The sequence below is a fragment of the Emys orbicularis genome, chromosome 11, assembly GCF_028017835.1.
Source record: "Emys orbicularis isolate rEmyOrb1 chromosome 11, rEmyOrb1.hap1, whole genome shotgun sequence".
Taxonomy (NCBI): Eukaryota; Metazoa; Chordata; order Testudines; family Emydidae; genus Emys; species Emys orbicularis.
In genome coordinates, this window is record NC_088693.1 from 28,088,228 (window position 1) to 28,110,944 (window position 22,717).

The window sequence follows — 22,717 nt, forward strand, 5'->3', positions numbered from 1 at the left end:
TTTTTCTGAGTGTCTTTTAGTTGCTAGTTTGATTAACAATCTTTCATTTCTTAGGATTTGGAAATGTTCTCAATATATTTTAATATGTAACACATTCTGTCTCCTGTGGGATTTTGGCATTTTTGAATAGCATCATGTGAGTCCAAATATGTTTCTCAAGTATTTTTCCCCCCAACTGAATTACAGAAATTCAGAAGACGAGTCCAAGAATCTACGCAAGTACTACGAGAACTGGAAATTTCTTTAAGAACAAATCATATTGGGTAAGACCTATTAATAATCCCATGATTTGGGTCTTTATGTCTACTGACTGCTAGCTTTGGACAAATATCTCCATGCTCTTTAAGGAATGAGATGTCCTAATGTATCAGTCACTAAAGATTAAAAGGCTGTGATTTGGGCTGTGCAGTACATTAACATGTTAGCTGGTCATCCTTGAAGGCTCACTTTTAATCTGCCCACTGTGGGCCCAATCCAATTGCCTTTGAAGTCAGTGGGAAGACTGCCATTGATTTCTTTAAGAGCTGTATCAGGCCCTGGAGTAAATCAGAAGAGAAATGAGACTGATAGGGTCTGCAGTTTAGTCAGCCATTTCCCACCCCCCCCCGCCCGCCCATTCCGCCCCCTGATTTATAGCTTCTGCTCAGGAAATCTCAGGTCTGGAATAGTAATATTTTGCAGAGGACCAATGAAATGTTGTTTTTGAAACTTCCGCATGCCATGTTTGCATAATGCCTTATTGCTAGCTAATGCTATCAATGTTTTACATTCACAAGCACAAATCTTTCTTCAAATACTAATAGGAAAATTAATTTTGGAGAACTGGCTTTTTTAATTTCACGTGCCATTTCAAATGCTTATTCATATCAACTTTGCCAACCTATACTCAGAACCAGACTCAGAAACTGATGGAGTAGAAGCATTATTCAGCATTAGCATGTCAGACCAAAATAAGATTTCTTTAAAGTTTGTTAAATGGCTCCAGTATGTGTGCACCTAAAATAGGCTCCTTAGGTAGATTTCTGCACTTGGCGATTATATCTTGATGAAACAAGGAAAGGAGTAGTTGTTATCAGACTGACTGATGCAAAAGAACAGCTGTTTTCTTAATCACACTGGGTTTCCTTCAACAGAAAACTCTGTCTGCCAGCTTCTTTGGCACAGAGGTCATAGAAAGTAACCGATTTTGACTCTGGGTTTGATAAAGCTAGTGTCCCTAAAAGCTGGTTGCACTCCACAAATTATGTCTGTAAGTCCCTTTGCCTCATAACAGTGTCACAACTGCTTCATACTTATAAACAATGTACGTTACCAGAGAGATCAGGCAGACAGGGTAAAATAGACATTGAACTGTCTGCACGGGCAGAATTTCTGCACCTACAGCACTGTCAGGGAGTCCTTGGACTGCCAGCTAAGGCTTGGACAGTGGGAAATCACTCAATATTTTAAAAATAAATTTTGAGGCGTTTGTTCACTAAAGATTACTTAGGCTGATGTGACAAAGAGCTGGTACTAATCGGTCTGAGGAACCTCTGTCCCGGGGTGATGGCAGTAGTCTCAGTAAACATTGTGAGCACAGTCTTTGTGATGTCTTTCCAATGGGCCTCTTTCCTTACATGGGCCTGGAATAGTTGTTGGCTTAGCTACATGAGAGCTGTATGTCTGTTCCATGGTATGTTGTGGTGTGCTGCTAAATCCCAGAGACTAAATATGGGAGCAAGCAACAGCCTCAGATTATCATGGATTAAAATCAAGATTCCAGTCTTTAAGAGCCAAAACTGCAGTTGGCAACCGGCTGTGATGAAATACAGTAGGACAGTGCATGTCCGGGATTTCCACAAAATGTCAAAAGACTTTCTGAAACATTACAGAAATGAAGTGAAATTGACCATCAAATACTGAAGTGAGACCATCATTTCTAATACCATGTTGGCAGGATTGCAAAGTTTCAGGATGAATCTGCCAGAGTAAGCCAATGCAATCTGTAAGCGATCGTAGCAGTTTGTCAGCAGCTAAAGTACAAGCTACAAAATGTTGTGGACAATTTTTTTTCCATGGAATTTTCAGTGGAAGTGAAAGTCCATGGCTGACTATGGCTAAAATGTGTGCAATTTTTTGATAACATCAGAGTGGTGATATGTGGCTGTTGCCACACAGTGTAAAGTAAGTAAGTCACCCAAGGCTGACTTTACCTGATAAATGGGTTCTTTAGAAGAAAATCCTTCTAAAGGTGATAGTTTCCCCTCTCCCCCCTGTACAAGATTGTAAGCTTCTTTAGGAAGGGGTCTTTTTGGGGTCACTAGGTTTTGAGCATATTATGGGTGCTACTGGAAATTAATATATAATAATCCTATGTGCTTCTCTGGCAGACTGTAAGAGACAAGGAGTATCATAATGCATAGCCTATGTTTTTGTGTAGAAATTCTTGACATGTTCCTTCTTACAAGATTTGAAAATGTGAAAGAGTTGTTTCCATGTGATTGTCCATAGAATCGAATCCAGACATCAGCACTGCTGGGAGTTACAGCCTTTTGGTGTTTTGGTAGAAGTCTGAGGCCCTGCCTCTGTGGTGGGAGAGGTGTAGCAAGTCTTATTTTCTGCCTGGATAAAATAGTTGGTTTGTTTTTGCATAGTTTTTTATGGTTAATTGTAAGCAATTTGGGATGGGAGTTGAGAGAAGTGTCCTTTCCGTTGTAATGACTAGCAGTGGGGGCTTGGCATGGCACCTTTCTCAGTTTAATAGAGTGCTCTCAGTTTTCATCAGGGCTGTTCTCAATCCCTTAAGCAGGGCCTACAGAACACTGACACTATCCCAAAGTCTCTTGGGATATTGCACATATATCACATCATCACTACAAGACAACTTTATCTCGGAGGATAAAGTTGAATAAGTGGCATCATTAAGGAAAGTCTGTTTTACAGAATGACCCTTTAATTTTTCTGAGGTAAACTCAGATCAACCTGGGGGAAGAGAAGAATTATAAAAGCCGCTTTTGCTTTTTTGACTCTTAATGCTAGTGTTGGCTGGCCATGGCCTCACTATTGGCTGAATGATGACACTTCTTTTGGAAGATAATAGTTTCTGACTATAGCTATGCTAAGAGCTTCTTAAGGTATAGAACAGGGGTCGACAACGTTCGGCACGCGGCTCGCCAGGGTAAGCACCCTGGCGGGCCGAGCCAGTTTTATTTACCTGCTGACGCGGCAGGTTCGGCCGATCACGGCCCCCACTGGCCGCGGTTCGCCGTCCCGGGCCAATGGGGGCAGCGAGAAGCGGCGCGGGCGAGCGATGTGCTGGCCGCGGCTTCCCGCCGCCCCCATTGGCCCGGGACGGCGAACCGCGGCCAGTGGGGGCCGCGATCGGCCGAACCTGCCGCGTCAGCAGGTAAATAAAACTGGCCCGGCCCGCCAGGGTGCTTACCCTGGCGAGCCGCGTGCCAAACGTTGCCAACCCCGGTATAGAACATGGGTGCTGAGAGGGGTCCCAAGGGCTGAGATTTGCTTTAAAAGGTAAAACAAATCTGTGGGAAATGCAGCCATATCCGCTGATACTTTGGGATTGGGAGCTGCTAAATAGCTGCAGAGAAAATGAAATCACTGTGGGTTGCATGGAGAGGTGAAAGAGAAAACTCTTTATGCTAATAGAAGTAAAGTACTGCAGAAAATTAAGTGTCCCCAGTGGAGCTGCTCCATATTTACATGGTGTAACTAAGAACAGAATCTGCTCCAACATCTTAGTACTTGAATGAATATATAGATGCCAATACAGTGTGAACTGTGTGTTTTATAATAGTTTCCCATCTTAGATACATATATAGCACTATTTTGAAACACTTGAACACTCTTGATATGTGGCAAACATCTAAGCGCACTCCATCTCCTGAGTCCTTGCTGTGTTTCCTGCTTTATTTCTCCCCTTTTCTAGAATAAATAATTTCCCACTAGAGTCCAAAAGCATCCAGGCTGTGTCATTCTCAAATACAAATTTATGACATATCACAGATTTCCAAAAGGAACCATTATGGCATATTTTGTAAATAATACATGTAGTCTTACAAAATCAGTACAATTTCCAAAATGCATGTTTTCCTTCAGTCAACTGGATGAAAGATATGTGTGGCAAAATGTATATCATATACTACTCCTGGGGGAATTCTGCACCACTGCGCAATTCAGAACATGCGCGAAGAATTTCCTTTCCCCCACAGATATGGGCTGCAGTGCTGCTAGCCACCACTAGGGGCCGCTGGCCCTGCAGAGCCTACCTCACACATAGAAGAGACTGCTGGGGGGAGGGAGCTAGAGGGATCCTGGCCACTGCAGTTCCCAGCATGCCCTGAGGAAAGGAGAGGGTGGCGCACAGGAATCTCCGTGCATCAGGCTGTTTCTCCCTCTGGATCCCTGGGCTCTGGGGGGAGTGGGTGGGTGTCTGGGCTAGGGGAGGCACCCATGGCTGGCTGGGGGGGGGGGGGGGGGGCTGTGGGCATCTGGACTGGGGGGGGCCCTGTGGCTGGGCTCTGGGCCAGAGGGCCCCGCAGCTGGGCTTGGGGGGGTTGCAGGTATCTAGACTGGGGGGGGGGGCCCGGGGCTTGGCGCTGGAGGAGGTTGTGGGTGTTTGCGCCCTCCCCCCCCCCCCCCGGCTGGGCTCTGGGCAAGAGAAACAGGAACTGGGTTGCCAGAGGGATTTCTTTAACTCTCTACTCCTCAGGGAATTTTTGTGTGTCTGTATTGTTATAGACATACTTGCTGACAGGTATTTTGAAATAAATTACCAAAATAATTGAAACTGGCGTGATTAAATAGTGTTATTTTGACAAATAAAATGTGCAGAATTTTAAAATATTGTGCGCTGAATTTTTAATTTTTTTGTGCAGAATGCCCACAGGAGTAATATACATACCAAGATGTTTATTCTACAACGTAAACAGTATGCTCTAAAACATAAGGCCTAAAGAATAACTCAAGGCTGTAAAAAAAATAAATTTACAATCTGCCCTGAGTGAAGAGTAACACACAAATGCACTGCCCCAAGAGCAGACCAGGGAGGGAATTGTAACTCTGTGTCATAATTCACTCTCTGGCTCTCAATTTATTCCAGGGGTAAATAATCTGCTACTGATAAATACTTTGCTATGCTGGTTGGTTTATTGAGGAGGTATGTGGGATTAAGCCAAATCTCCACTCATTGTCCACCCCTTGGGTTTGCTCAAAACTGGGTCCAGATTCTCATACCTTGGCAAACTAGCCCTGAATTTTTCACTTTTCCAATAATAACCAGTTAGATTTTGCAGGATTTCAAATTTTCTTGTAAATATTTTGCACGGCTCTGCTTTAGGGGCTTGAATTTACTTTAACAGGTTAAAGCTTTTTTTAAAAATGTGATCATATTAATATGAGAAGGAAAACTTATTTTTAAAGAGGTATGAAGTACATCATTGATGTTATTATTCCTTAGCTTTTTTGTTGCCTTCTTGAAAGATCACTAAATGGAAAAAATGAAGCCAATTCATATGACTGTAGCGTTTCAAGAAGCCCATAAATGCTGCTCTAGTATTGGCTGGTTCTGTGGTTTGTGCAGCTTGCTGTGCTAGAAAGGAGATGAATGTGGGTTTGGAAGGAAGCTTTAGCTTCATTGGTAGTGTCGTCATGGTACGTGTCTACTAACTACTCCAAATTATACTGGACCTTTCAACAGGAACTTAATTGTTATGGGGAAATGGGCACCACTTACCAGAACCAGGTTTCTTTATTAAAAAGAAAAAGAATAGCAATATATCTGTGTAGGTTTTCCTGAGCAGTGCAAAGTGTGCGTGGTATAGATATTAATGGTAGAGAATGTTTTCTTATTTGTGATGCTGCGGAGGTGTTTGTTTCCACACATAAAAGTATATTTTTGAACCCTTGCTTCTTGAGTGAGAAATGAAAAGCTTTTGCTCAATATATTTCTTTTCACACAATGGATGTTTTTGTAGATTGACTGAAACAAGAATTTCGTCAGACATGCCTCTGTACTGAACAATCAAATGCACTGATCTCTAATGATTTTTCTAACAGATGGGTCAGGGAGTTTTTGAATGAAGAAAACAAAGGCCTGGATGTTCTGGTGGAATATTTGTCATTTGCACAGTACGCAGTCACGTAAGTAAAACATGGCTTTTCTTCACCAGGGTTCGCAAAACAAAACAACATAGTGCAATATAGATAGACTGGCAGAGAGAGTAATATCTAGTCAGATGCTGTGCTATTCCTGTAAAGTTGTTTCCATTGCAATAACTTGTCACAAAATTATGTAGGTTCCTTAGAACCAGAGCAAATGGCAAAATTAGATCCCAAATGTTAGATCAGAGTATATTGCAAAGAGAAGGAAAACAAAAAAAATTGCTTATATATTTATGCAGTCTGAGCCAGAGGCGGATTAGGGGTTTGTGTGGCCATGAGCCAGAGCAAGTAGGGGCCCCTCCCCACCCCATCCGCCTGCAATCCCTCCTGCCTCCCCTCCCCGGGTGAGGGGTCCTCCCCTGCTTCCTGGCAGGAGTGCTGGGTTGGCAGAGCAGGGCAATACCCCCATACCCCAACCCTACTCCCCGGCAGGAGCACCAGGTGGGTGGAGCAGGGCGGGATGCAGATGTGCCCATTTTTCTGGGGGGCCCCCAATTGGCGGTGGCCCTGGGCACAGGCCCCGTTGGCCCAGTGTCTAATCCACCACTGGTCAGAGCAGTTTTTTTTAAAGATTAGTCACATCTGTTTTAGCTTGATCTCCTTTGAGTGGGACAAAATACAATAAAGAATGAATAAATTTAGCATTACATCCAGATATTGGCCTAAGAAAAATGGCCAATTTTTTGCCTTCCTTTCCAAAAGCTTCTTTTAGATCCCACTGTTTGTGTTCCTTCCCTCAAATATAATAAAATCATGTAGTGGACATTATATTCTTAAATATTAATCAATAACTTTATATAGGCAAGGTTGAACTAAGTACACCCAGACAATTTTTTCAGCCATGTTGTATTATGATAAAATAATTCCTACGAAGTTCAAAGCAAAATACCGTATATACTTGTTCATAAACCGACTTTTTTTAGTAAAAAAGGGATGCACCAGAGAAGGGGGTCGGCTTATGAACCGGTATAGAGAGGGAAAGATGGGACACAGCCCCTCCCCCTAACAGAGGGAGCAAGGAGAGGCAGCACAGCCAGCAGAAGGGAAGAGGCAGGGCCAGAGTCTCTTCGCTTCTGGCCACGCTGCTCTCCCCCCAGCCTCCGAAGCAGCTGCAGCTCCGGGGCTGGCAGGCTGCAGCCGTGCGGCTTGGCCCCACCCCCAGTGCAGGCTGTGGCCGTGCCGCCCGGCCCAGCCCGCTGGAACATGCTGCGGCCGCGCTGCCCGGTCTGGCCCGCCGGAGCAGGCTGGGGCCGCGCTGCCCAGCCTGCCGGAGCAGCTCCAGCCAGGCCAGAGAAATCCTCCCCTGGCCCTCCCCAGATGGGAAGGGATGGGATGGGATGGGGAGAGTGTGGGGGTCCCAGGCTAGGGGTAGGGTCATGTGGGGGGTGGTCACAGGGGTTGCTCCCCTGACTCCCAGCTTCTCCCCCCCCCAAAATGTCCCCACCAGTTGTTGTCCCGGCCCGTCAGGGTAAGCAGCTGGCGCCAGGACACTTTGTTTACTTAGGTTTACCTCCGTGCCTGCGGACGCTCGAGGTAAACAAACCATCTCGGCCCCCCAGCGGCTTATCCTGATGGGCTGGGAGCCAAAGTTTGCTGACCCCTGAATTATAGGGTCGGTTTATGAATGGGTTATAAAAATTTTCCATTTTTACTTATCCATCTTGGGGGGGGGGGGTGTCGGCTTATAAACGAACCAGCTTATGATCGAGTATATACGGTACTCACATAAACTAATTCTCACAATACTCTTGTAAAGCTGGGTAGGTATAATCAGATCCCTTTTATGGATAGGTAGATTTCAAGAAAGAGAATATCTATTAAAAGACCACTCAGGAAGTCAATGGCAAAACTAGGAATAAAAAAGGAGTCCTGGTTCCCAGTTGTCTGACCTTACCACTAGACAACACTTCCAAATATATTGTTATTTATTCTGTATTAAAACAATGCAAACTTGGAAAAAATTATTATGGGCCAATGTAAATCATTGTATCCTCATTGACTGAAATGGAGGTAATTTATGTTCTCACGTACTCACAGGGTTTAACTTCATTATATTTAGGCTTGGAAGGATTAGATTTTTGAAGGTAAGTGTTGGTAAGTGTCGATTTCGTTGTATGCACACAAACCAACAAAAACAAAATCCATCAGTAAGAATCTGAATTTACAAATAGGCAAAGTGATAAAATTGCTGCTTGAGAACTTATTAGAGTTTGATTTAAGGATATTTACTTTGTGTATATTGTCATGGGATGTTGTGAATTTGTGCATTAACAGTTATAAAGCTTTATGTTTTTGAATATCAATGTCCAGTGTCATAAAATAATTATTGTCTGACCCCTCCCCTATTTTCCTGCAACTGTGAAAATTTAAATAGATAAAATATTGTTTTAAAATGCTTAAAACTCATAATTTTGTGCAAATAGGAAAATTTAAATCAATAAAAATAGAAGAAAATCCTTAGAATTGATCTCTGTCAAAATGGTAAAAAAATAAAAATTGAAATATGCCAACCCTAATTACATTGTACATATAACTTCTTATATGAAATGAATGTGTTAAGAAAAGATAGAGCTGCATACTGTATTGTACATGCAAACTCTAGCTAAGTGGAGCCAAAGTTTTATTTTTAGATTGAATACATGTGTATATATATTACCATTGAAAAGAAATGAGACTTTTGGTGGAATTATAATAAAATTAATTAAGGAAAATTATATATTTTAAAATATTACTAACACTGGAAAAACTGCACACAGCTTGTTTTAAAGATTTTGTTCCTAAAATTGTATAAGTGGAAGCAAGTTAACGTGCCAGAGTTTTTTCCCCCCCTCTAACATGGTAAACGTAAGTAATAACCTCAAAAAATGTAAGAGGAACAACCAACTCTTGCTTTAAATGGCAACAAAGTGGGTAAGGAGTCAAAAATCAAGAAAATCTATAATGATTTTGGTAATGTATTACATATGGTTCAAGATTAGCCTTGGCCAACAAGCCAGTATAAATGCTCAGTCACATATTGATTGATGAAATTAAATTAATAGCCACACCATGTATTGATTTATTAAAATAAAATTAAGACAGCTTTGAGCTTCCCCCTCCATTCTCCAAGGCTGTTAGTCATCAGCAAATCAGTCAATGTTGTATTTTTTTACACTGAAATAAGATTAATTCATGGCTGTTTGATTCTTCTTAAATTATATCCCTGTGTTGCTCATTTCTCCTTTTGTCAAGTTCCAGATTTGCTGCAAAATGTACTTGAATCTAGCACTGTGTTCCAGCTGAAGGGAAATTGTTTTGCGTTGTTTTTTTAGTTTTTTCTTGTAATCTGTTGGGACCTAGTAAATCTGCAGATGTTTAACAGGAAGGAAAAAAAGCTATGTACATCTTTTTTTGTGTAAGCCTACATTGGAATTTCTATTTCCTTTCAGTTTTGACTTTGAAAGCTTGGAGAACAATGTGGAAAACTCAATGGATAAATCCAAACCTTGGAGCCGTTCCATTGAAGACCTGCATAGAGGAAGTAACTTACCCTCGCCAGTTGGCAATAGCATTTCCCGCTCTGGCAGGCATTCTACTCTACGGTAAGGCCATTTAATCAGGGAGTAGGAACTACCTTAGAAATGTGGGTGCCTGAGTGAGGAGGATCATGTTGGTTTTAAAGTTATAATAATAATAATTTGCATTTGTAGAACACCTTTCATCCCTAAGACCTGTACAGATTCGACATACGTAGGAAACAAAACACTTTGCACTGAAATGCAACCAACTTTCAGGTGGAATGAAGCAGTAACTTAACAACACCCAGCAGCTCTACGCAACAGTTGAGGGGATTAAGAGAGGAATATATCGTCCATTTTCAATGGCAGAGTAATTGAAGCAATTGAATAATGTAATTATTCAAATTAGAATGTAGCTAGCACACTGGGTGCAATCTCTTCTCTTGCAGACAGTGCCAAGGGGTCTTTAATGACCACAAATGGCCAGGCCTTCATATCTAACATCTCATCCAAAATGCAGTATCTCCAACAGCACATTGCCCCCTGAACATCATGCAGGAGCACTGTATCAAAGGGAAGACCATTTCCCTGTTGCAATATCACCATCACCTCTGGCAGCACTCTGAATTTTGCTTTGAGGTCTCCCATTCAGGAATTGAACACATATTCACCCTATTTAGTTTGTGATATCTGACAGGATAACCGCTGAAGAAAGCATAGATGGTGACTATTTTATATACGTTTGTGCTACATGGATACTTTTTAATGTTACTCAACATAATGAACAGCAACTTTAGGGTACCAATATATAGTCAGTTGTGTCAGCAATTCAATATGGCAGACGGAAATTAATGGTCTGTGGTTTTCAGTTGTTTGGCCCCTTTAGGATATTTCTGGTTAATATCAGCTATTGAGAGGATAAAGAAACTTGGAACCACCAAGTATTTAGTAATTTATTCTAGATCTTCCACTTGAAGTTCACATTTGACTTGCCAAGTACTGCTAGGTTGGGCTTTCTTAGTCCCAGATCAAGGGATAAATGGATGCACTTCAAGCTACAGCAGCAGTTGGAATGGATCTGAAGTCTAGAAGATTTAATTCAAGGATTTCAGAAGGCTAAAAGGAGAAAAGTAGAGACTTGGAGCTGGACACAACCCTTGCTGAGAATACACAGAATTGTAAAATGAAGTGAAATCAAGTTGGCCCAGGGGACAGGGTTTTCTTGAAAATGTAGCACAGGAGAAATCTTTTTTATTCCAATTGATGCACTGAATTATTAGAGTGGGTCATTTTAATCTCCTCTAAAAGGTACTGTCACTGTGCCTGGTACCCCTGAGAAGGCCAATATGACACACCCCCTTATGCTACTTGTGGACTGCAAAAGGATTTTAGTATAGGCATTTAATTCAGAGTCTGGTATTTATCATTCAAGAATGTTATTTTAGGTGGATTCTAGTCCTGTTCTTTGTCACTGGGAGGTGTGTGTGACGAGTATACCAGGAATGCATAATTCAGGTGTGCATTACATGTTGCTTACATTTTTTCTCTTCCTTTCCTCTCGTTTCCTTCCATCCTTCTTTCCTCTTTCACATATCCCCTCTTTCCTCCTCCTCCTCCTCCTCTTCTTTTCCATATCACCTCCTCCTCCTGTGCATCCTTCCTGTCTCCTCTTCTCCCTTTTCCAAATCTCCTCCTCCTATCCTTCATTCCTTACCTTTTCCTCATCCACTCTCATCCATCTTTCAAAATGCCATCAGATCGGTTTCTCTGCCTGAACAACTTCAGTTCAAACGCCGCCAGAGCTGCTTTTCACCCAACTGTCTCTGGAGCGGCTTCAGTTTACACTCTGCTGGTGAGGCTTCAAGCCGGAAAATCTCGTAAGTCACAGGTGTAAGGTTACACCCAGGAGAGCTGCGTAGTACATGGTAGCAGGGTATTTAACTGCTGCTCATGTTTTATAATATGATAACCACATGTCTTAGGTGAGGCACTATGCCAAAAGTGGGGGTTCCCAGCTTCCAAAATGTGCAGTTATCACATTATAATTCATATTTCAAAGTGTAGTTTGGTTCTGTAGAGTGGGTTGTAAAAAGAAAAAATAAATTTGAAAGTTGTATTTAATAAATAAATGGAGATATCCTATCTCCTAGAACTGGAAGGGACCTCGAAAGGTTATTGAGTCCAGCCCCCTGCCTTCACTAGCAGGACCAAATACTGATTTTGCCCTAGATCCCTAAGTGGCCCCCTCAAGGATTGAACTCCCAACCCTGGGTTTAGCAGGCTAATGCTCAAACCACTGAGCTATCCCTCCCCCCTTTTGAAACAAACAGTTGTTTTCATGTGAATAGTTTTATAAGATTTATACATACACCGCAAAGCCATAGTTGTTGTTTATAGTATTGCATAATTTAGTATTATTAATAGTAATAGTAAGAACAACATCGGCTCAAACTCTGACTTATTTGTACTTGGACCTAAGGAGAGTTTTATCTGATTGAGGACTTCAGGATTTGGCCACGTAATGATACGTAATAAAAGCTTATTTCAGTTGCATCTGAAAACACTGTAGGACTATAACCAAGTAGGATCCCAAAGCCCCTCTCCAGTTGCTGTATTCCGGGCGCTTCATCCTAAACGATGCACCTTTTTTTTTTTTTACAGGAAAGCTGCATTTTAGGGAAATAAACTAACTTTCAAAGCCTTTTTAATTAGAAATGTGGGGAAATAGAACAGGGGGGGCCTTCTTTTTAATAGCCAGAGCTGTGAATCTGAAGGCCCCGGAATAAACCCTCCAACAGAGATCTGTTATGCTGACTGCCCTTACACAGAGCGGTACAGGCCCAAGCCTGAGCAAGACTGAATAACACAGTTCTCTGCCAAACTCGGTCAAGGGTAATGGCCAGAGGAGGGAGGGGGAAGGAACAATGCAAACTGCTTTAGCAATATAATAACTGCAAGTTTATGAAATACATTAAGAAATTGCTTTTGCAAAGAGCTGATCACTCTTGCAGTTGTAGCTATCTGCAAACTTTCCAATTCCAGCTATCTGCAATATTAGCCAATCATAGATCTTCTTTAGGCATCTCATGGTAACCCCCCTTCACCCTTAACCGAAAACCCCCGGAAAATAACATGTGCCTTGCCGAGAAATGTACCCAAACTGGTGCCAAGTACCACCCCTAGGGAAAACCACCAAGCGCCCCTCTACCCAAATAAACACCCAACTCTTGGGAAATAATGAGGAGGGTACCGGGTGGGGGGGGGGGGGCGCTGACCCCAACCCCAATTTCTTAATTCATGACGTATTGTTTGTACTTTGCTTGCGGTTTGACGAAATATAAGCCGTCTGCGTGCGGCCCTCGGGGTGTCAGTCTTCGGACTGCACCCCAGTGCACTGGTATGTATGTCAATAAACTGGCCTCAGGCTTGAGTCTTTGAACTAAAATCACTGCGTGGATGTCTTTGACCACAACAGAAAAAAGTTTTTTTTTTTTCTGAAACAGACATTTTGCTGTGCAAATCAGCAGCACCTGACTTATGTCAATTTCTTTACAATCATTTTTATTATTATTTCTGTAAAATGGCAGGCATCTTGGATTACACCTGTTCCAAGGGCTTGAATTATTACTAACCATGTTTAACTTGTATAGGTCTTCAAAGCTTAGCTGAAGCTATTAGGGTATGTCTACACTGTGGTAAAAAACCTGCGGCACTGAGTCTCAGGGCCTGGGTCAGCTGACTCAGACTCTCAGAGCTTAGGCTGCGAGGCTGTAAAATTTCAGTGTAGGCATTTGGATTTGGGCTGGAGCCCCTGGCTGTGAGACCCTTCCCGCTTGCAGGGTTTCAGAGTCTGAACTGCAGCCCGAGCCTTGTGAGCCCAAGTCAGCTGACCTGGGCCAGCTGCAGCCATGCCGCAGGTCTTTTATTGCAGTGTAGACATTCCCATAGGGTCCTGGATTGTCGTTATGTTTAGTTTTAATAAAAACCAAACAATGTTGTGAAGTAGGTGTAGGACCAAATTCTGCCCTCCACTGGTATAGGCCAAATTTATCCCTGTTGTAAATCCCTCATAGTTGATAATGTTGTCCTTGTCTTTCTATCCATTTGTTTGTCCCTGTCTTGTGCATGGCCAAGATTATCCATCACTTTTCAAGTTGTTACTTTAATTGACTTTCTGCAGCGCTTAGTCAAATTCTGCCTAATTCCAGTCTCATAACTGTTTCCATAGCAACTAGTATATTTTAAAGAGGAAAGAGTGTAGCAAGACTGGGGACAGAAAACACAAAATTGGGGGCAGAATAAGAAATGTATGTGGCTTACCTGAAATATCTGATAGAGAGTGGTGCTTTAGGGATTTTATTGTCACTTAACTGGGATGACAGCATTACTCCCACTTGAGAGTCATGCTCTCATTTCAAATTTAAGCCAATACAAATTCTTGAGCACCCCTCTCCATTATGTATTGTGTGTATGCTGAATAGGCCAAATACTGAGGTCTTTACTTGGGTTGTACTCAGACAAACTTCATTTCTATCATAGGAATCTATGGAAACTTTCCTGAGTTAAAAAGAAGTAAGAACGTCAGGAGTTGACTGTATCCTGAATATATTTTATTTTTGTATGTATGCATATGTATATATTTTGGAGGTGATAAGGTTCCCTCAGAATCAGTTTTCATTCAAATTTGCACTTAGAACAGGACTAAAATCCCTGTATCCCATGTTCTGATGATTGAATTTAGTCTCCAAATTTAACTCAATCACTATTCATGGGCCTGTACATCTGCAACTTTGAAACAACTGGAAGAGTTCTTTTCCTTGTTTAAAAATGGTACATGGGGGGAAAAAAGTTGTTCTTGGATCAAGAATAACATACATTCTGTTCCACCTGGAGCAAATGTTTATGGCCCAGCTAGAGTGGAGATGCTGATAGGCCTCAGTTATTTCAATGTTTGTGGGTGCTGCCATTTTAAAATATTTTCTAAGCCTCCCCTTTTTGGGAGCATCCTTCCCTGCCTTTTGTAGAGTGTAAGCTCATTATCTGTCAGTCAAGGGGATCTAGTTATGGAACCAGAGGGAATCAGGTGAATCCAGAGTCTTACCAACATCAGAACGACACAACATTGACACCCCCTTCTATCCCTAAATCCCTACTTCCCCCTCCCCCCCAAAAAAAAACTCTACCCCAAGCAGAGTTTTGACCCCAGAAATAGAGAAGTGCCAGTGACTCCATGAAGTCCACTAGGGACTTGCTTTATTATTATTGATTTTACGTGAAGACCCTCATGGTCACGGGTGGCAGTATAACCCTAATCTAGATAGGTGGGACTGGGAAAGCTGAATAACAGTACAGTGCAATAGGCCTCATTCACCAAGGCACTTAAGCACATGCCTAATTTTAAGCACATAAGTAGTCCCACTGAAGTCAATGTGTTAGACATGTCTTTAAATACTTTGCTGAACTGGGGCCGTCATTCACTTTATATACATGAGTTTGTTGCACAGGTGTTTTATAGTTGTCCATGAAGAGTCTGTAGAAGCTGCATGAATGGCTTGTAAATGTTAGACTTGCTTATCAGTTTGACTGCTTAGGGTTCAATCCTGCAAAGTGCTGAGCAATAAGTTCCCTTGGCAGCTCTTCTTGGCAGTGTTACTGGAGAAGCATGGGCATGGAGACTGAACTAGTCTCTCAACCACTAAGGTCTCCAGGCTGTCTAGATGACAGATGTGGGGATCTGTGCTGTACCTCATCTATGGCAAATAGAGCTCTCCAGTCTCTGAAGGTGTCAGCTCAGCACCTTTCACAAGAACTAAACTCATTAACACATTCTTAGTAAATTCAATAAAAGTAAAGAAATGATTGCACTAGTACTGAAGTGGTCTGTTATTAAATCTAGATGAGGACTAGATGAGACTGGGGAACCTTGGCTGTAATGTATAATCAGCAACAATTTTCCTTTCCCTCAAACCGGCTTTTTCCATATGGATGCAGTGTAACAAATTTGGAAATATTGGGTCAGACATTCAAACAGCAGACATCAGCACAAGTATAAAAACAAAGTAGCCCAGCCACAGATGACCTCCCCCCCCCGCCCTTTTAATGTCTAACTGTCAAAACTATTATAAACTACAGGAGCATGCATATGGTGAGGGTCCCTTTTTTTCTTCTTCAGAAACAACTTTTTATAGGATTTCTTTAAAAGAGGGGCAAAGGCAATAAAAGAGGAACCATATGAGTTTAATTACTAGAGTAAATATACTATCAATGACATAATTTTTGACGTGCAGCAGAGAGGAAATCAAAACCAACAATCATCTGAATGTTCACATCAGCCTAACATTTGGTAACAAGAAATGAAAAGAAAGCAATAGAAGCTCAGGGCATAACCTCATCCACCCAAGTTTGGCTCAATTCTAAGTGAGGGGTCTGAGCTATTGCCAATATAGTCTAACGCTAGGAAGGAAACAAATACCATAGGGCAGTATTACAATTGCCACTAAATAAAAAAAATACTGATTCCAGTGCATAGAATCAAAGTAAAGAAGTCCACATGCTAAAGCCATCACTAGTCTACGTCACTTAAGTCTCTTTGAGGCAAGTAGCATTTGATATAGGGAGCATATGGGAATCAAGGGCAAAATTCCATTCTCCAGTATGAATAGCTTCTCTGCACTGCAGCTTTCTATTGCATATTCTGTACTTGTTCCTCACCCTGAATAGCCAATGGAAGTTCTGTGAGCATAATGAGTATAGAATGTTTAACAGTGATCCATGGTGTGGAAGATGATGGGAGAGGAGAGGAGGCAGGGATATTGCCCTAAGTGGAAACCCAAAGTACAGAGCAAAAACACGAAGAGTGATGCTGGAGTAAACCCACATATCAAACTAGTCTATATCAGAGTCCACGGAATTGGATAGCTCGCTATCTTTTGGCAGAGAGGTGGACTAGATAACTTTTCTGTCACCTTTTTGACTAGCCGTAAAAAGGGTTTTCTTCTAGAGGGGAATCTCAGAACAAACATCTGCTGGTTCTTTTTAGCTGCAGTTTTGCCAGATACAGTAAAGATATGTTCATACCTGTTGCCTACAGTTGTTGTTTAGCTAGCATGAATCTCTTCTGCTTCTTCAGAAGAGATTAATATATAAGATTACAAATTGAATGTAGAGGCTTTAAGATCCAGCTTCTTAAATGTGCTCACTATGTAAGAAGTTGAGTAGGCATCTGAAAAGGCACATAAGTAATTATGAGCGTGGGTCAGGAGATTTCTCAGACTGAGCAGATTTCTTTTCAGGTAGTCTCTGGGGGAATATTGTATTTATATAATCTGTAGGCAGTGGGGGCCCAGAGTAATCCCAAGAGCTACTGAACTTCAAAATATTCTCACTCCCAGACTCCATTTCTTCTGGCACTCTAGGCAGCCTGAAATTCTGGATCCTGCCTTTGTTCTCCAGGTCATCTTTTATTAGTATAAGGAGTGTTGTTTCCATCTGTTACATCTGACAAAAAAAATCTATAGATATTTAAAGGAATTTTGGAAATGCAGGAAAAGATGCACTGGATTTTGAAGACTTTTTCCTAAAAATGGTATAATATAGATAACAGTAGGTTTGATTATTAACATCCAAAACGTAAATCACTTGTTCTTTCTTTAGTGCCTTGAAACAGATGAGAGAATTACAGAAAAGATCTCTACATAGCTACAAGTAACTTAGAACATTATGTTGCAGCTTTTTCTCCATTTTTAACAAATATATGTACTTTAACGAATAAAGGCAGCTGTCTTTAATTTCCCAATTCATGTTCAAATGGGGGCTCCAAAAGGGAAGTATTTAGTCACATTGATGACTTTGTGCCACACAGAGCTATGCATTGCTTTCAATTCCTGTTCAGCATAGATCTGACCCCTAGCTAGCATATAATCAATTTATATTACACTTAGATAGCTTAAGTTCATTATTTGGGCAAACTGTGAATTTCCCACTTTGAGAATGGAAGGAAAAAGTGCCTAAATGTTCAGCACTGGCAGTTTCTGAACACAGTCACAATTGTTTACTCAAATAGGCTATAGAAAACCATGCAATCAGTGCTAAATGGTGGGTTGATGTAGTGAATTAACCCCTTAATATGTTAGTGTATAGGGCCAGGTGCCCTTTACAAATGGTGTCTGCTTATTAAAACAACCAGCAATGCAAAGCAGATCAGGAATAGAGACCGTTAGGGTGTTGACACATCAAAGCTCTCGTTGCTCTGGGGTTGTAGACAGAAAGGAGTAAGCAAGATAGCTCCAGTTTTAATGTATGAAACTTTTATTACGACAGCTGAAGCCACCCAAAAGTTGCCTGATTTCATATTTCATAATAAACTTTAGGTCTGATCCTGTAAAGTGCTGAGTACCCCCAACTCCTGCTAAAAGTCACCTGTCTGAATTCAGGCCTTGAAACTCAGTATAGGTTAGCTCAGGGACGGGCAAACTTTTTGGCCTGAGGGCTGCATCGGGTTTTGGAAATTGTATGGAGGGCTGGTTAGGGGAGGGGGCGTGGCCCGCCCCCCGTCTCCCCCCCGCTTCTCGCCCCCTGACAGCGCCCCCCCTCCCCCCAGGACTCCTGTCCCATCCAACCCACCCTGTTCCTTGACTGACCCTGGAACCCCCGCCCCTGACTGCCCCCCGCTGCCCCATCCAACCCCTCCTCTCATTCCTGACAGCCCCCCTGGGACTCCTGCCCCATCCAACCACCCCTTTTCCCTGTCCCCTGACTGCCCCCAGAGCCCCTGACCCTGACTGCCCCCCGCCGCCCCATCCAACCCCTCCCTCCCTCCTGATTGCCCCCCGGGACCCCTGCCCCCATTCAACCCCCCTGTTCCCCGCCCTCTGACCTCCCCGACCCCTATCCACCCCCTCTCACCCCTTGACCACCACCCCGAACTCCCCTGCCCTCTATCCACCCCACCCCCCCCCGCTCCCTGCCCCCTTACCGCACTGCCTGGAGCACCGGTGGCTGGCGGCGCTACAGCCACGCTGCACAGCACAGAGCACCGGGTCAGGCCAGGCTCTGCAGCGGCGCTGCCCCAGGAGCTCGCAGCCCAGCCGCCCAGAGCATTGCGCCGGCAGTGGGGCGTGCTGAGGCTGCGGGGGAGGGGGAACAGCAGGGGAGGGGCCGGGGGCGAGCCTCCCGGGCCAGGAGCTCAGGGGACTGGGCAGGAGGGTCCCGCGGGCCGTAGTTTGCCCACCTCTGGGTTAGCTAAATGCTTACAACTTTTCAAGTGAACTTGGGTCCTGTTTCTATCAAACCTGCATCCAGTTTTGAGTGAATTGGAGCTATTTATGTTTTTGGGTTCCTTTTACCTCAAAACTCAGGGCCTGTAAATTCATGTGAATTGAAAGCAAATACAAAGTTTACACAAGCCCCTGAGAACCAAAACTGCACAGCTGTGACCAAGCAATAGAACTTTGCTTAGCTCTCCATAGCTTATCACTTGACACTCATTTCTCACTAAAGCCGTCATTTCTTACTCTTCTAATAGCATAACGGATGCAGCCATGGAAATTTCTGAGACAACAAGGTAGGATGTGGTAACCCCATAGCACAGTGAATTCTAAGAAGGCAATTCCTGATACAATTTGCCATGACACAAAGCTGGCTTAGTGATTTTATTTCATACGTATTAATTGAAGAAAGACTTTGCTTGTATGTCTTTCCATTGGAACGCATGTGGCAGTCCTACAACAAAAGCATGATTTTTTCCTTCCAAAGGCTTTTTTCCTTTCCTCTAAGGCTGCATATGACACTGGGAAGCTCATGGAATTTTCAAACAAAATGAACTGCAGACTTCATTCAGACTGTGTGTACTCTGGAGAGCGTCTATCCATGGCACCCATTTCCCTTTAACTAGAGATCTGATCCCTACTGGAACTGAAGGAAGAAGATGGGCAAGGCAGAATTAAGGCAGTTATAAGCCCAGACCCTCTGCTCTGAGCACACTATACAGAGGACGATGCAAAGAATTGACTACACAAAATTAGTGTACTTTTGTCTCTGTATGCAACAGCTGTACAGACAAGTGGAACCAAATGTGTAATATTTAAAAACTAACTCAGAGAATTGTAATACTTTCCTGAATTAGGTGTCCTGCACAATATTTTATATTTATGAATGGAAAATTTAGCATTAGTTGGGATGAGAGCACCAGTGATGCCAACTTTTGCAATTTTATCACAAATTTTGTGTTATTTGGTGTTTTTCTGAAAGTTCTGGCTCCTGGAGTCGTGTGATTTTGTGAGAACCTCATCTTTCACTTAAAAAAAAGTTTTTGGTCCTCATGGTTGAGCAGAAAAAATTGAAAATATGACCTCTCACTAAAGGCTCAAAAACCAGAGGGCCAGTAAAAACAGCGCAAAATGTTCTTTTAAAAAAATCTCAACATTTTAAGCCAATCTCATGATTTTGGGGGGGCCTGCTGTATGAGTTTTGAATGTTTGGGGTTGGCAATACTGGAGCACCTTTCCATGCTGTTACTTGCAGTGGTATGAATTTCTTTAATTAGGTTAAAACTTGGTGTCCCAATCAGTGAAATAGCGTGAACCTGACAAGTGCACAAGGAGAAGCTGCTAGCCTGAAGTGGCTGAGAAAGGTTGATTGACTTTGACCTAGTAGGAGGTAGCAAGAGGTCTTGAGTAGCCAAGAACAAGTAGATGGTCTGAGGTGGGTTAAGAGAAAAGGTCAAGTTTAGGCTTGAAATTAGACGAAGGTTTCTAACCGTCAGAGGGGTAAAATTTTGGAACAGCCTTCCGAGGGAAACCGTGGGGGCGAAGGACCTCTCTGGCTTCAAGATTAGGCTTGATAAGTTTATGGAGGGAATGGTTTGATGGGATAATGTGATTTTAGTCAATTAGGCATTAACGGGCCATCGCGGGTAAAATGAGGGTCCGGCTGTAGAATCTTGCCTGTATGCTCGGGGTTCTGCTGATCGCCATATTTGGGGTCGGGAAGGAATTTTCCTCCAGGGTAGATTGGCAGAGGCCCTGGAGGTTTTTCGCCTTCCTCCGCAGCATAGGGCAGGGGTCGCAGGCTGGAAGATTCTGTTGTGGGTGGGTCAGCTTTTGTGGCCTGCATCATGCGGGAGGTCAGACTAGATGACCATATTGGTCCCTTCTGACCTTAAAGTCTATGAGTCTATGAGTCTATGAGTCATAGCTGAGTGTATGCAAACAGCCTAGAGCATCAAGGAGAAAATGCAGAGCTGGAGCAATGGAATATATGTCCGTTTCCCAGAGCAGACAAAAAGAGACTGCTAGTCTAAGGCAAAATGAGAAGAAGTTAGCCCTCCCACCCAACACATTGGCTAAAAGTTAGTGATTAGCTCAGAGTGACTGTAAGAATTTGGCTGCCCCTCATCAAGGAGCTCGGACTCTTTACTGTATAAATATGGTATTGTGCACAAAAGTAAAATCAGGCCTAGTGGTCTATGACAAATGGAAGCCTTTTGGTCATTAGTTTTGCCTTTATCTTCATTTAAACTTATAAATGTTGAGGGTTACCATTTAAATCGAAACAAAGTTGTTGGCTTGCAAACCATTTCTAGCTACATAAATGTATCTAGGCTTCATAAAAAGTTGCCTGTGGCCTTCTACTGATTTTGCACTACCACAATAAAGAAAGGTGAGAAAATGCCTGGTGTGGATATTCTGCATCATTTGACTATTGGGAATAGCTGTAAAAGGTAGTAACTAAACCAGTTTCCAGAATAACTAGGTTTTATTTCAGATTTAGAGAGACTAGTTCTTATTCAAGAAATGAATGGGTGACATATTTCAACTCCATTTACTGAAATGATACTGAGGATGAAAAATATTAGTAAATGAAGAATACTCAGAGCTTAGGAACACTGTACTTTGTGATTTTTTGGTCTTTGAATGTTCAGTGGACAGTAGCAATGCAGACTTCTATCAAAAATTAATAATTTACTTGAGTTACTGCAGTGAAGAAGCAGAATACGAGAAGGAAGAGAGAAAGACTGACATTACATGAAAAACACCTTTAGTCACATAAAGTCACATTAAAAACTTCAAGAATGTTAAAAAATTACAACATATACACAAAGATATTAATAAAATAAAGCAAAACACATCTTAAGCAAACATTAAACAAGAATCAGTAAAGCATCATCATCACCTGGTTCACTCAAATATTGTTAATACACCAAGTCAACCCAAAAGTGTCCAGATTACAAGTCAGTCTGTAGCCGGGCCACAATCAGTGCATGGAACAGCCCTAGCACATCACACCGCTCTACACTGGCCATTCTGTCCTGGTGATATTTCAAAGGCTAGTTTTGCTTGACCCAGCAAGAAGTTAGTCAGGCAGGAAACTGGCTGAATGAGAGCCTTGTATCTCACTCTGAGAACAAACAGGAGCTTGGAGAAAACCAGACCCAAACTGCTAGAAAGCTGTTGCAAAAAAAACAAAAAGAGAAATCGAACAGGGGCAGTGTAGGAGAAAATGAAACACTGTGTCTGAAGCCGAACAGAAGGGGCACTGCGCAGACACCTTAGGGGTAATATGGTGCACAAAACAACTGGTTGCTACGATGCTATGCAGGACGCTCCACTGCAAGTCACTGGAGCGCTTAGGAAGAGGAGGTTCGTGCAGCATCCTCCAAGCTGGGGACAGAGACATCCCCCAAGCTGCATCAGGGACATCAGAGATTGTGGCATAATGCTGCCGCACCTTGACACACATGCCATAGAGCTGCCTCTTGGTCAGGGTTACAAAAGGAACATTCACCAAACCCTTCCAGGACAACAGTCTGCCTGGTTGCACCAGGATCTCATCCACAGAAGGGAGACAACTAGTGAGGGGGACACAGGATTCCCGCTGGAAGAACAGTCCCTGCAAAAACTTTCTGCAAATACTGAGCAGCCTGCTGAGGGAGCACGCCTGGAATTCAGCCAGGACCTTATCCAAAAAATGTACAGACCAGATTGTTGTCTGAACAGCAAGAGCTGTCGGTGACTTCCAGATTGACCAATTAGGAACAACCGTGAGGGGCAGCTTGGTCAACC

The 22,717-nt window shown here is 42.7% G+C and overlaps 1 protein-coding gene across 3 annotated transcripts in view; it reads left to right on the plus strand.

Moving 5' to 3' along the window:
• Window positions 1-22,717, plus strand: part of FMNL2 (formin like 2) — a 272,362-nt gene that overhangs the window by 171,830 nt on the left and 77,815 nt on the right. For all 3 annotated transcript variants that reach the window (XM_065413183.1, XM_065413185.1, XM_065413184.1), the window contains exons 4-6: window positions 187-263; window positions 6,055-6,138; window positions 9,588-9,740. In XM_065413183.1, coding sequence (XP_065269255.1) covers window positions 187-263; window positions 6,055-6,138; window positions 9,588-9,740 — 314 coding nt within the window. The remainder of the gene's footprint in view (window positions 1-186; window positions 264-6,054; window positions 6,139-9,587; window positions 9,741-22,717) is intronic.